Here is a 12,865-nt window from a genome sequence, read left to right as displayed (position 1 = left end):
TGATAATAACATCTATCAGTACTTCATACCTTTTTATGGCCAAATAATATTCCGCTGTATGGATATACCACTTTTTGTTTATCTCTTCATCAATTGACAGACATTTGGGTTGTTTGCCCTTTTTGAATATTATGAATGATGCTCCTTTGTACATTAATGTACAATTTTTGTGTGGAAGTGTGTTTTCAGTTCTGTTGGGTGTGTATACCTGAGTGGAATTACCGTGTTATGTTATAACCTATGTTTAACTTTTTGAAGAGATGCCAGAGCAGTTCTACCACTTTGTATTCCCTCCAGCAGTGTATGAGGGTTCCAGTTTCTCCACATTCTCACCAATGTTTATTTAAAGTGTGATCTGTCTTATTGTGTGTCTTTTTGGATGAAGCAGTATCTCATTGTGGTTTTGATTTACACTTCCCTAATGATGAATGATGTTGAGCACATGTTTATTGGCTATTTGTATGTCTTCTTTGGAGAAATAGCTATCCAGATCCATTGCCTATTTTTTAGTAGGGCCATTTGTCTTTTTATAATTGAAGTGTAAGAGTTCTTTACATATTCTGGATACAGACCACTTACCAGATAGATGATTTGCATGTATTTTCTCCCATTCTATGGGTTATCTTTTCACTTTCTTGATGGTGTCTTAAAACACAAAAGATTTTAATTCTGATAAATTCCAATTTCTCTATTTTCTTTTGTCACTTAAGACTTTTGGTGTCATATATATGAAACCATTGCCTAACTCCTAAGAATTTTATAATTTTATTTTTTTTTATTTTTAAAGATTTTAGTTTTCCCTTTTCTCCCCAAAACCCCCGGTACATAGTTGTATATTTTCAGTTGTGGGTCCTTCTAGTTGTGGCATGTGGGATGCCACCTCAGCATGGCTTGATGAGAGGTGCCATGTCTGTGCCCAGGATCTGAACCAATGAAACCCTGGGCTGCCAAAGCAGAGTGTGAACTTAACCACTCTGCCACAGGGCTAGCCCCAGAATTTTATAATTTTAAATGCTTTTAAATTTAGGTCTCTGATCCATTTTGAGTTAATTGTTTGTGTGTGGTGTGAGGTAAGGGTCTGGCTTCATTCTTTTACACGTGGATGTCCAGTTATCCCAGCACCATTTGTTGAAAAGATTATTCTTTCTCCATTGAATTGTCTTGACCTCCTTATCAAAAAACACTTAACCATAAATGCAAAATATCTTTTTATGACATGGACTCAAAAGTATGAGACATGCCATCACTTCCACTTTATGTATTATTTACAAGTTTCTAAGTACACCTTACATTCAAGGGGAGGGGAATTGGATTTCACCCTTTGAAAGGAAGAGTATCAAAGATTTGTGGATATATTTTAAAGCTACTACAATAATGAATATTGTTTCAGGAAAACAAAAGCGTAATTTGTTTAATTTAAAATCATTAGATCATACTCCAAGTACTATGAAATAGAGTCAAAACTTGCTGTATTGATTATACAGAGGTACTTAGTGTATTTTTAAGTGTTTATTTGGCATATTCAGAGATTGTTCAGTATAGCAATAAAAAGAATTGGATTAAAAACCAACCTCTAAATAACATAATTTTGATCTTAAACCCATGTGAGCTACACATTTAGTTAATGGGACTTGTTTGTGAAATGATTTGAAAGATCCAGCTGTAGTTCACTTCTAATGCTTCATTGGTATGTTGGTGAACCTTTTAGTAAAAGCAGCATGAGGGGGAATCTAAGTGTTTGTTAGGTATAGACCTCAAATGAACAGAGCAATAAAAGGCAAGGACTAACGACTAAAGAATATTGGAAATCTGTGTATTTTTAAGCTATGGGAAGTGTCCTAGCTTTATTATTCGGTTCTACTTCATATCTCCACTTGGATGTCTAATTGCATCTCAAATTTAACCTATCCAAAACCGAACTCTTCATATTTGTCCCTCATACTTTCTGCTGTGTTCCTCATCTTAGTAAACCAGATCTGCTTTTTAGTTGCTCAGACTAAAATCTTGGTGTCATCCTTCACATCTGTCAGTACAGATCCTGTGGGCTCTTGCTTCAAAATAAATCCAGAATCTCACTGATTGTTATTATCTCTATCACTACTCCCCTCCCCTCAGTTCAACTGAGTAGTTCAACTACTATGTCCCTCCTGGTCTAATGCAGAAGCTTCTAACTGGCTTTCCTGCTTCAGTATTTGCTGTCTGTAGTCTAGTTACCACATAGCAGCCATGGTAGTTCTCTGAAAACATAGATCATGTCATTTCTCGGCTCAAAACTCTAATGGCTTCCCATCAAATTCAGGATAAAGCAAACCCTTCATGTCCTGGTACCACTCTGACCTCATCTCCTATTACTTCCCCCCAGCTCCTCTACTTCAGCTACGCTTGTCTAATTGTTGTTTCTTGGACACACCAAGCCTGCTCTCACCTTTGGGCCTTTTCCCATTTTCCTGGAACTCTCTCCCTCCATATGAATGTATGGTGTGTTCCCTAACTTCCTGAATTTTGAGCTACTCAGTGAGGCCTTCCTTGGTCATCCTGTATAAATTAACAACCCTACCCCCGACAGTGCTCTCTGTCCCCCTTAGCTTACTTTGTTTTCTTCATAGCATTTGTCACCAGTCTTCCTCAACTAGATTGTAAGCTCTATGAAGGCAAGAATTTGGTCTGTTTTGTTTCACAGCTTATTCTAAAGTGCCTTGCTCATAGTAGGCACTCAAGAAAAAGTTAAATATTGAATGAATTTCTAGAAACTAATGGAAAAGCAAACTGAATGTTTTTTTAATTGCCCGTTTAGGCTGAAGTTTCTTCTCTTATTTCTTTAGTGGTCCTGAAATGCTAACTGACCCTAATACATAACTGTAAAACTTTTTGTTTCACAAATCTAACCCAACCCTCCATTTCATTGATGATAAAATCAAGTCATCACCATGTTAAGTATTCCCTAAGTTATAGCCAGTTAATTAGTGATACAGGTAATACTAGAATCTAGGTCTCTTGAATGCCAATTCATTGCTTTTTCACTACTTTATGATACCTTAATGTGAAGCTAAACTTTAAGAATTGGTTTCTTATGGAAACAAAGCAGCTAAAACTGAATCAGTGAGAAGAAATTGAAATAGATACGCTTTTTGAGCAGCTTAATGATATTCAAAGCAATGAAATCTGCTTATCAATGATTCAGTTAAAACCATTTTCCCCCAGTGGTCGTTAGAATATTTTAATTAGTTTCCTATAGCTTTAGAATGTTTATTGCCAAATAAGTAAACGTTGAGGAATGTGTTTATTTATGTTGTATTTGGTGTTTTTTTTAATCTCACTCAGGTGCACATGAACTTGAACAGATGCAGCTGATTTTAGAATCTATTCCTGTTGTACATGAGGAAGATCGTCAGGAGCTTCTCAGTGTAATTCCAGTTTACATTAGAAATGACATGACTGAGCCACACAAACCTTTAACTCAGCTGCTTCCGGGAATTAGTCGAGAAGGTATTGTGACTCAAGGGTAACCATCGTGTAATGGGGTGTGTGTGTGTAGGCAACATCTGTATAGTGAAACTTTAGCGTTTTATTCTTAGATGTGCAGCTTTCTCCAAAATAGTCTTTAGACACTTACGGTATACCTAAATCTTCAACTCTCACTTTTCGTTTTTTAGCCTGGCACTTAGGCTGGGATCTGTTTCTTTGCTCGTCTGAGTAATTTTCCAAATTCCAAAAAGTGTACCCCTCTCTTCTGGTTCTAACTCCATCTGCTTTCCAAGCTTATGCCTATGATTATCCACCATAGGTGAGCATATTGAATCACTGACTTGCTAAACTGGAGAGGAGTTCTGTGAGGGTTATATGATGAGTAAGTGTGGTTATGAATATGGATGTGATTTAGATAGGAAAGAGCAGATTGAGTCGGGGAAAGCAAAGGCTTCAGGGCAAGAAAGGGATGGAGGAAAGAACAAAATTCCATACGAGCAAACACATAACATGAGAATTTGCAGGTTAATGTTAGGAGTATTAGGTGCTAAATGTGAGTGTTTGTGCAAGCTTAAAAGTGGTAGCCTGGAGAGAATCAAAACTTCGTTGACTACTAAAGCAATTTCATGTCTCAAAATAGAGCAACCTATCTTTAGGATTTGCTGATGTAAATGAGATACAAAAGGCTTTAACTCTTGTAGTAGTTATCTGTAATAAGATAACCTTTTTTTAAGAAAGAGCGTTAGATATGAAAAGTAGCTTCCTTAAAAGTTGATTGTCTTATATCGTTAAAAATTTATCATACTGTATTAAGATACGTTGGTGTCAGGATTATATAGTTCTCTCATAAATCAAAAAGTTAGGGATATATAGTTTCCTAAACATCTTAAAGTCTCTTAATTATACACCCATTATTCACATCACCCACTCTGATCATTATATGTGGTTCAGGTTAGCGTGTATCAGTCTTTTAAAGTAGCAAGTGTTTTGAGAAATAGTTGGGCACTGGATGGCAAAATCATGATAACATGGTCTTTTTTTTTCCTTAGATGTAGTAAATGTTGCAATAAAAAGGAAGAAGCTGTATTTAGTTTTAATAGATTTTGCAGCCTTCCTTTTCAATAGTTCTACGTTCTTCAAGTCTGTCTTCACAATCAGATTCCATTGCTGGCTCTCTTGCTCCTACCCTCGTAGCCACTGTCATGACATCCCTGTTCATAACTGAACAGCAGGCATGTAGCACTTGACTATGCCTCAGAGTCGTCTCTGGGAGCGCTTTAAAAGTGAAGACTATTATGTCAGAATCTGGAAGTGGGGTAAGGAGCAGGGTGGATGTCTGTGTTTTTAAAACCCTCTGCAGGTATGACCCTGCTCAGCCAGGTTGAGAGACACTGCTCAGGAATAACCTGGACTGGGTTTAGAGTCATTGTTGCTATTGCTGTGTCTTATCAAAAGAGACAAACTAGTAATATAGGATATTGCTGTTGAAGCATTTGTAATCTCGCTAAATTTGAACCTTCTTTTTCCCTACCCTCATTAGGCTGGGGACCATTTCTTAGCTATGAACCAAGCTGAATATTGACTGATGGCTTGGATTTGTTCATAATGTGTTGAATGAGTGTCTTTGATAGTGGATTCATTAAATTAACCATTGGGAAAAGATCCTTGGTATTCATAAGTGGCAGAACTGCGCTCACATACAAGTACAATATAAAGTGTTTAAAGTTCCTGAGGCTAAAGATGTATTACACAGATATGTTCCACACCAGTTTCTTCTTGATTAACATTGGAGCTTTATTTTGGGGCAGAGCATGTTCTGGGACAAAGGGGACTTAGAATAATACGTGTTCTTTTCTCACACTCTGTGATCTTTGGAGGAAAAAAGCACGCAAGCTTAAGTACATATGAATTACACATTAAGACTACCAGGACCCTTACTCTGGTTAACATTTTTAAGTGATTACCCTCTTTTTCATTTCCCTCCATACTTACCTCTCATCCTCCCTTTTTATGTTGTTTACTACATATTTCTATGTCGTAGCACACTTCAGCACTATTGTAGCAAATAGACCGATTTCCTCTAGAGCAGTGCTGTCCAATAGAACTTTCTACAGTGATGGAAATGTTCTGTGCATGCATACACTTGGAAGCTCAGCCTGACTAGTTTTTTGCTTTCTTCTTCCTGTTTCCACCTGCTGCCTACAGTTCCCAAATGTTGGGGATTTTAGGGTATTCCTCTTGTGTAGTTGGGTATATATCTCCCTTCCCCCTGAGAAAGGTGATTCTGCTGAGTCAACCATCCATCACTGTGCATTAGAGTCTCTCTTGCCTTGAGACACATGGGCCCTGGGTTAATTAAGACTGACTCTTGCAGGAGAACCAAGAACAGTTTGATGTCTGTGAAATGACTTCCTATGTTAGGGTAATATAATAGAGAGGAGTGGGGTAAAAAGGAGGGAGCCAGGAAGGAACCTCAGCCCTGGGCCGCTGGAGGGCATGAGTAGCACTGAGCCTTAGGTTTCTTCTCTTTAGTCTTTAGTGGACTGATTTGAGGATTGAATGAGGTAATGTATGTGAAAGTACTTTGTAAAATATAAATGGCTATAAAAATGTCAGCTGTCATTCATATTAATGAGAGATCGGGAATTGAGAATAGAGTCTTTTCCTTTGAGATGGAAGGTAAGGATAAGAGGATGTGTGACAGACCATAGAGAAGAAGTAGGGATTGCGGTAATGTGAAGTGGGTTTATCTGTTGAGAATGATAGAGAAGATTGAGAGCATGAAGAGATGGTGTGGAACATTGCTGAGCCAATAGCAAAGGCCTAATTGAAATTTCACAGTGTGAATTTATAGTAAGCCAGATATCTATGTGATTTTTTCATCTAGCCTTCATCAGTACTGTCTGCTAAGGAGCAGAGAAAGTAGATGGTGGAAATGATGCAGAGTTGAAGCTTGGTATAAGTCGTAAGGCATACAAGTGTGTGTGGTGATGTAAGGGCAGCCTTCAGGTTGGTGAGTGGGGTTCAGGCTGGGTAAGGAGCTTCGGAAGGCCTAACAGACTGAGTTGGTGGGAAGAACTGGGTGTGTGTGGTAGCTCCACCAGAGCTCTATGGTGATCAGGTGTGTTGTGTGATATGCTACAGTGTGACGTGAAACAGAGATCAACAAATTAGTACAATAGCTGGTCAATGAGATAAGGGAAGGAAAGGGGAAAGCATTTTTAATTAAGTGCTAGACCCTATGCTTTACATTTTAGTTTTAAATGTAATTATTTATAAGCTGTCTATATCCATTTTATACATGAAAAAACTGAAATTCAGCAAGTTTAAGTAACCTTTCCAGCCCTACACGGCTGGTAATTTAGTTAAGCTAGTGGAGAGATTAGGACCTATGTATTAGGTTGAGCCATATAAAATTGTTGTTATTTGACCATTTTTGACTGACAAAAATGGAACTTTCGTGTGGTTCAACTTAATATATTCCTTTTCTTTCTTTTTTTATAACTGACCATAATACGAGGTTGGGGTACATTTCATATATTTATTATGTTTATTGAATAAATGTCTTTTTAATCTGTATATCAGGTAAATTAGTTTTATTTCTCTGACAGAACTTAACTTACCTATTAATTGTACATGTATAGTCCCTTTGTTTTCCTTTATGAGTTGGTTGACCTCCAGTACTGTTAAGGTGTTTGATCCCTTTCTTTGGCAGCACTGGATTTCCTGGAACAAATTTTGACATTTAGCCCCATGGATCGGTTGACAGCAGAAGAAGCGCTTTCCCATCCTTATATGAGCATATATTCTTTTCCAATGGATGAGCCAATTTCAAGTCATCCTTTTCATATTGAAGATGAAGTTGATGATATTTTGCTTATGGATGAAACTCACAGTCACATTTATAACTGGGAAAGGTAAATGGTGGATCCCAAATTAGAAAAGTATCATTTATTGTATTGTCAATAAACCATAATTCACTGAGTTTTATTTTTAAATTATATATGATAAAACAATGTAGAAGTATTAAAAATTTAGTAATGGTCTCTTTGAGTTTCTGCTAAACTTATTATCTTTGAATAACCTTTATGCAACTTAAGTATTTAAGTAATTTAACCAGTATTTAAGTATTTAATACTGGTTAGGATATATGTAATGGGAAAAGGTTAAATGCTATTTTGAAACATTTTCAAAGCCATTAAGGTATGTTTAGTTATAAAATTATAGGGTCCTTCAAATGTAAAGGTTGAAGGTTGGAAATCTGAAGCATTGTAAACTCTTATGAATATCGTAAACTTTTTTTAAGATGTTGGACAACAAGACAGCCTTATCCAATAAGGTATCTCCAAAGTGTCTCAAATTTTTACATATAATGTGTTATATCTTAGTATAGAAATTATTTTTGATTCATGGTATATGCTATATTCAAATCTGTTTTCCTGATGACATAAAATTAATTTGGGATGCTTTACTTGGGTTCAGTATATGGAACTTTTCTAGTCTGAATGATATAAACCATCAAAATGGATAACATCATACATTTTAGTTAAAGAATTTCTCCTCTCAGCTTCCCTTTACGATTTTTAAATTTCTGGGGAAGTTTAGATATAATTCTGCTTCAAAGTAGCATGGTAGCATATACTAATGAATCAATATTATTTAAAATCTGCAGATGATTTTGATATTTAGCTAGGTTTAGGAATTACTAATGACAATTTAAAACTTTAGGATTTCATATATTTCTCTGTTTAAAAGAAAAATGATTGCTAAGTAATAATTAAAGAAGTAGTTAATGGTGCAATTAGCTTGTTTACCCATTGCATTTTTTCCTTCTAAAATGTTGAGGTATTTGTGAGTGTGTTTACGCACGTCTGCCAACCACCCATTTTTTTTCTTCACACGAACATTTCTAACACCTTCATATAGTTCTTTCCACACATACCCAAACATCTTCCAGTTTCTACCTTCTCTGTCATGCTGGTGTAGTGAAGTCATCTAATCTCCTTTTCTGTTCCCTCGTCTCCATCGCCCAACCTTTTGCTTGTGTGTGTCTCAGTCTGCCTCTGCTTGGGGGTGGTGTGGTCACCTTGCTGTGATGTGTCAGTAAGAGGATATCACATTCAGTAGCACGTATAAATGGAGAGTTTTTTCTGTTCAAGGTGATGAGTTCCAGCAAGACTTCCTGTTTTTCTAGTCTCTCTTATTACCAGTAGAGTGAAAATCTGTAAGAGACCTGATTGAGATCTGCATTTTGTGGCCATAAAGTATTTTTTCTTCATGTGAAACTGTGTTGGAATTGAACTATGGATGTGCCAGCCACTCAGATGTTTGTGTTTGAGGTGGATGACAAATAGAATAGGGAAAAGATGGAATAAGTGTGAAATGATAAGTGGTCTTATTTAAGAATGGAGGACTCGGAGTTTTATTATAATGATATACTTTGTTGGTAATTATCAAGTATTGCCTCATATTGCTTTGTATAGTAACAGATCTTACCTAGCCATTAAGATGATAAGTTCCTGGAGGGCGGGGAAGGCTCGTGACTTACACTCCTAGTATCTCCTCATAGACTAGCACAGTGCTTTCACCTAAAGGGCATTCAGTAAATTTGAAAATGAAATCATACACCTGGACTAACACTGATGTATTAATTCTTTCAGGTACCATGATTGTCAATTTTCAGAGCATGATTGGCCTATACATAACAACTTTGATATTGATGAAGTTCAGCTTGACCCAAGAGCTCTGTCTGATGTCACTGATGAAGAAGAAGTACAAGTTGATCCTCGAAAATATTTGGATGGAGATCGTGAAAAGTATTTGGAGGATCCTGCTTTTGATACCAATTACTCTACTGAGCCTTGCTGGCAGTACCCAGATCATCATGAAAACAAATATTGTGATCTGGAGTGTAGCCATACTTGTAACTACAAAACGAGGTCATCATCATATTTAGATAACTTAGTTTGGAGAGAGAGTGAAGTTAACCATTACTATGAACCCAAGCTTATTATAGATCTTTCCAATTGGAAAGAACAAAGCAAAGAAAAATCTGATAAGAAAGGCAAGTCAAAATGTGAAAGGAATGGATTGGTTAAAGCGCAGATAGCTCTAGAGGAAGCATCCCAGCAACTGGCTGACAAAGAAAGGGAAAAGGGTCAGGGGTTTGACTTTGACTCCTTTATTGCAGGAACTATTCAACTGAGCGCACAGCATGAGCCTGCTGATGTTGTTGATAAATTAAATGACTTGAATAGCTCAGTGTCCCAACTAGAATTGAAAAGTTTGATATCAAAGTCAGTAAGCCGAGAGAAACAGGAGAAAGGAATGGCCAATTTGGCTCAGTTAGAAGCCTTGTACCAGTCTTCCTGGGATAGCCAGTTTGTGGGCAGTGGGGAGGACTGTTTTCTCATAAATCAGTTTTGTTGTGAGGTGAGGAAGGATGAACAAATTGAGAAGGAAAACACTTACACCAGTTACTTGGACAAGTTCTTTAGCAGGAAAGAAGATACTGAAATGCTAGAAACTGAGCCAGGAGAGGATGGGAAGCTTGGGGAGAGAGAAAATGAGGAAGGATTTCTGAACAACAGTGGGGAGTTCCTCTTTAACAAGCAGCTTGAATCCATAGGCATCCCACAGTTTCACAGTCCCGTTGGGTCACCACTTAAGTCAATCCAGGCTACATTAACACCTTCTGCTATGAAATCTTCCCCTCAGATTCCTCATAAAACATACAGCAGCATTCTGAAACACCTGAACTAAAACACTCAGCAGACATTTCTCTTTGTATTCTTCATGAAATGTGTTTTGTCTTTTTTATTACTAGTGTTTAAATCATTTTTTTACTTGAATCAGATGGTGTCATTTAGAAAGGATTTTATTAGTTCTTGGTTTTTAAAATCCAGACTTTTTTTCTACATGTGAGATGGTTTTCATTTTAACTGGCATGTCGTTTGCACACAAAAATAAAGAATAGAGCAAAATAATGCAATGCAGGAGGAGACAAAAGAAATGCACTAAGACAAGTAAAAAACATTCTCTCATAGAACAATGATCTGTTTTACAGGAAACAAAAATCTTGCCTTGAAATTTACACAGTGAGACTGTACATAATTGCATGAAAATATCTATTTTTTTCCTAAAACATTTTTCATTCATGAGTATTTTCAAGTTTTTCATACTGTACACATTTCTTAAAACACATGATACCAGCAGCAACTGAAAATGAATGCCGAATTTGGTACACATGTGTTATCTACCTCAAGGTAACAAAAGTATGTGGCAAAACATGTACCACCCATAGTGCTTCACAATATGCACTTCTATTTAGCCAGCGTTTATTGTAGTAAACTATTCTTAATAAGATTCACTCACTGTTTGTAAATGTTCTGGTATGCATTCTTTATAGTGAAGTGTTAACTACATCACATCCTATTTATTTTAGCAAATCAGTATGTTTTCTGTATTTAATTATAAAAAGTTACCTTAGTTTTTGAAATTTATTTGCAAATACACTTTTTCCATTTGGCACTATGGTTTGTTGCCTACTTAGCTGAATATATAATGTCAGCTTATCCTAAGGCTGTCCACGTACTTAATTTACTTAAGTATTCATTTTAAGTAAAGTGCTCACTGTGTATAGGAATTTGTATTTTGGAGGTGCTTGATCTATCTACAAAGAAAAATTAGGAATTACTTTATTATAAAATGCTCCTAGAAGTCTTAATTGTGTTTATTTTTAAGAAAAAGATGTAATGTTAGACCTTGTGTGCATGGAAGTAATTAAGGTACATCATTATTGTAGTTTAAAAGTTGTACATGATAAGACATATTTTGTTTTTACTGTATGTTTTTACCGAATGATCTATTCCCCATCCCAAAGCAAGCATGAATAAAATTAGGTTAAATGTAGCATGTGGCATCGCAGTCTCTTAGAATTTGTTTCATCTATTTTATTTTATCGAATACTGTCTGTATCTTTGGTTACCCTGTTTGAAGAAAAAAGGACAAATAAAACATGGCCAGCAAATATGGCTCCTGTTTAACTCTTTACGTAATGAAAATTACCTGCTAGAATGAAAATTACTAGCCGAATATCTAGTTAGACTTTTCAGCATCTTTGAATTGTGGCTGTAGTTTCAACTGTGTTGGGCTAAAAGGCTTAAAAGAAAAAGGTTCTTTATCTCCACATAAAAATCTCTTGTTGACTTACCTTCACACATTAAAATGGAATAGTTTCAAAACTATTAATAAGCTTTGAGCCAGCAGTCTGAGGATCTTCCTTTAAGTGTATTTGCTCTACAATACGTTATCTTTCCTTTGCTCAAGAACTTGATCCTTTTACCTATCCAGTTATAAAACCATTCTTCCTTTAACTTCACGTTTTGGTTTGTCTCCATCCTTGTTTTGTACAAAGCCAGTACTGTTAATAGCTAGACTTCTGACTTCCCCATGACTTATTCATTCATTTCATCTGGATTCACAAAGCTTTAGAAAATGCAGATATTTTCTGGATGAATATCACTGTCACATGTGAATTGAAATATGTACTCAAGTTACCTTAAAAAGACCAGCTTTTAGAGGGGAAGCTTTTGAGTTTTTCACCATTGGATATGATGTTAGCTGTGGATTTTTATATATGGGCTTTACTATGTTGAAGTAATTTCTTTCTATTCCTATTTTGTTTAGTGTTTTTTATATGAAAAGGGGTTGAATTTTGTCAAATGATTTTCTGTATCAATTGAGATAATCGTGGTTTTTGTCCTTCATTCTGATAATGTGTTATTACATTGATTTTTATATGTTGAAGCATTCTTGTATTCCAGGAATCCCACTTGGTCGTGATGTATAATCCTTTTAATGTGCTGTTGGATTCAGTTTGCTAGTATTATTTTTGAGGATTTTTGTGTCAGTATTCATCAGGTATATTGGTCTGTAGTTTTCTTATAATATCTTTGTCTGATTTTGTTATCAGGATAATGCTGGCCTCATAGAATGAGTTTGGAAGTATTCTTCCTCTTCAGTTTTTAGGAAGAATTTGAGATGGCTTGGTGTTAATTCTTTTTTAACTGTTTGGTAGACTTCTCTAGTAAAGACACCTGGTCCTGGGCTTTTCTTTGTTGGGAGGTTTTTGATTATTAATTCAGTTTCCTTACTAGTTATAGGTCTGTTCAGATTTGTAATTTCTTCACAATTCATTCTTGGTAGGTTGCGTGTTTCTAGAAATTTATCCATTTCTTCCAGGTTATCTAATTTATTGGCATGTAATTATTCTTTATAATCTTTTATGATCCCTTTTTATTTTTGTATCACTTGTAATGTCTCCTCTTTCATTTCTGATTTGTGTTGAGTCCTTTCCCCTTTTTTTCTTAGTCTTGCTAAGGGTTTGTTGATTTTGTTG

At 35.9% G+C, this 12,865-nt stretch overlaps 1 protein-coding gene across 8 annotated transcripts in view; it reads left to right on the top strand.

Annotated features, from left to right (window-relative positions):
• MAPK6 (mitogen-activated protein kinase 6) overlaps positions 1 to 11,494 on the top strand; it is a 45,323-nt gene extending 33,829 nt beyond the window's left edge. For all 8 annotated transcript variants that reach the window (XM_070236446.1, XM_070236454.1, XM_023617312.2 and 5 more), the window contains 3 exons: positions 3,322 to 3,486; positions 7,181 to 7,382; positions 9,126 to 11,494. In XM_070236446.1, the coding sequence (XP_070092547.1) occupies positions 3,322 to 3,486; positions 7,181 to 7,382; positions 9,126 to 10,227 (1,469 nt within the window). In that variant the 3' untranslated portion in view covers positions 10,228 to 11,494. The remainder of the gene's footprint in view (positions 1 to 3,321; positions 3,487 to 7,180; positions 7,383 to 9,125) is intronic.
• Positions 11,495 to 12,865: the final 1,371 nt, after the last annotated feature.

Source organism: Equus caballus, chromosome 1, assembly GCF_041296265.1.
Source record: "Equus caballus isolate H_3958 breed thoroughbred chromosome 1, TB-T2T, whole genome shotgun sequence".
NCBI classification, from domain to species: domain Eukaryota; kingdom Metazoa; phylum Chordata; class Mammalia; order Perissodactyla; family Equidae; genus Equus; species Equus caballus.
Note: the sequence above shows the minus strand (reverse complement) of the source record. Positions and strands in the feature narration are given on the sequence as shown.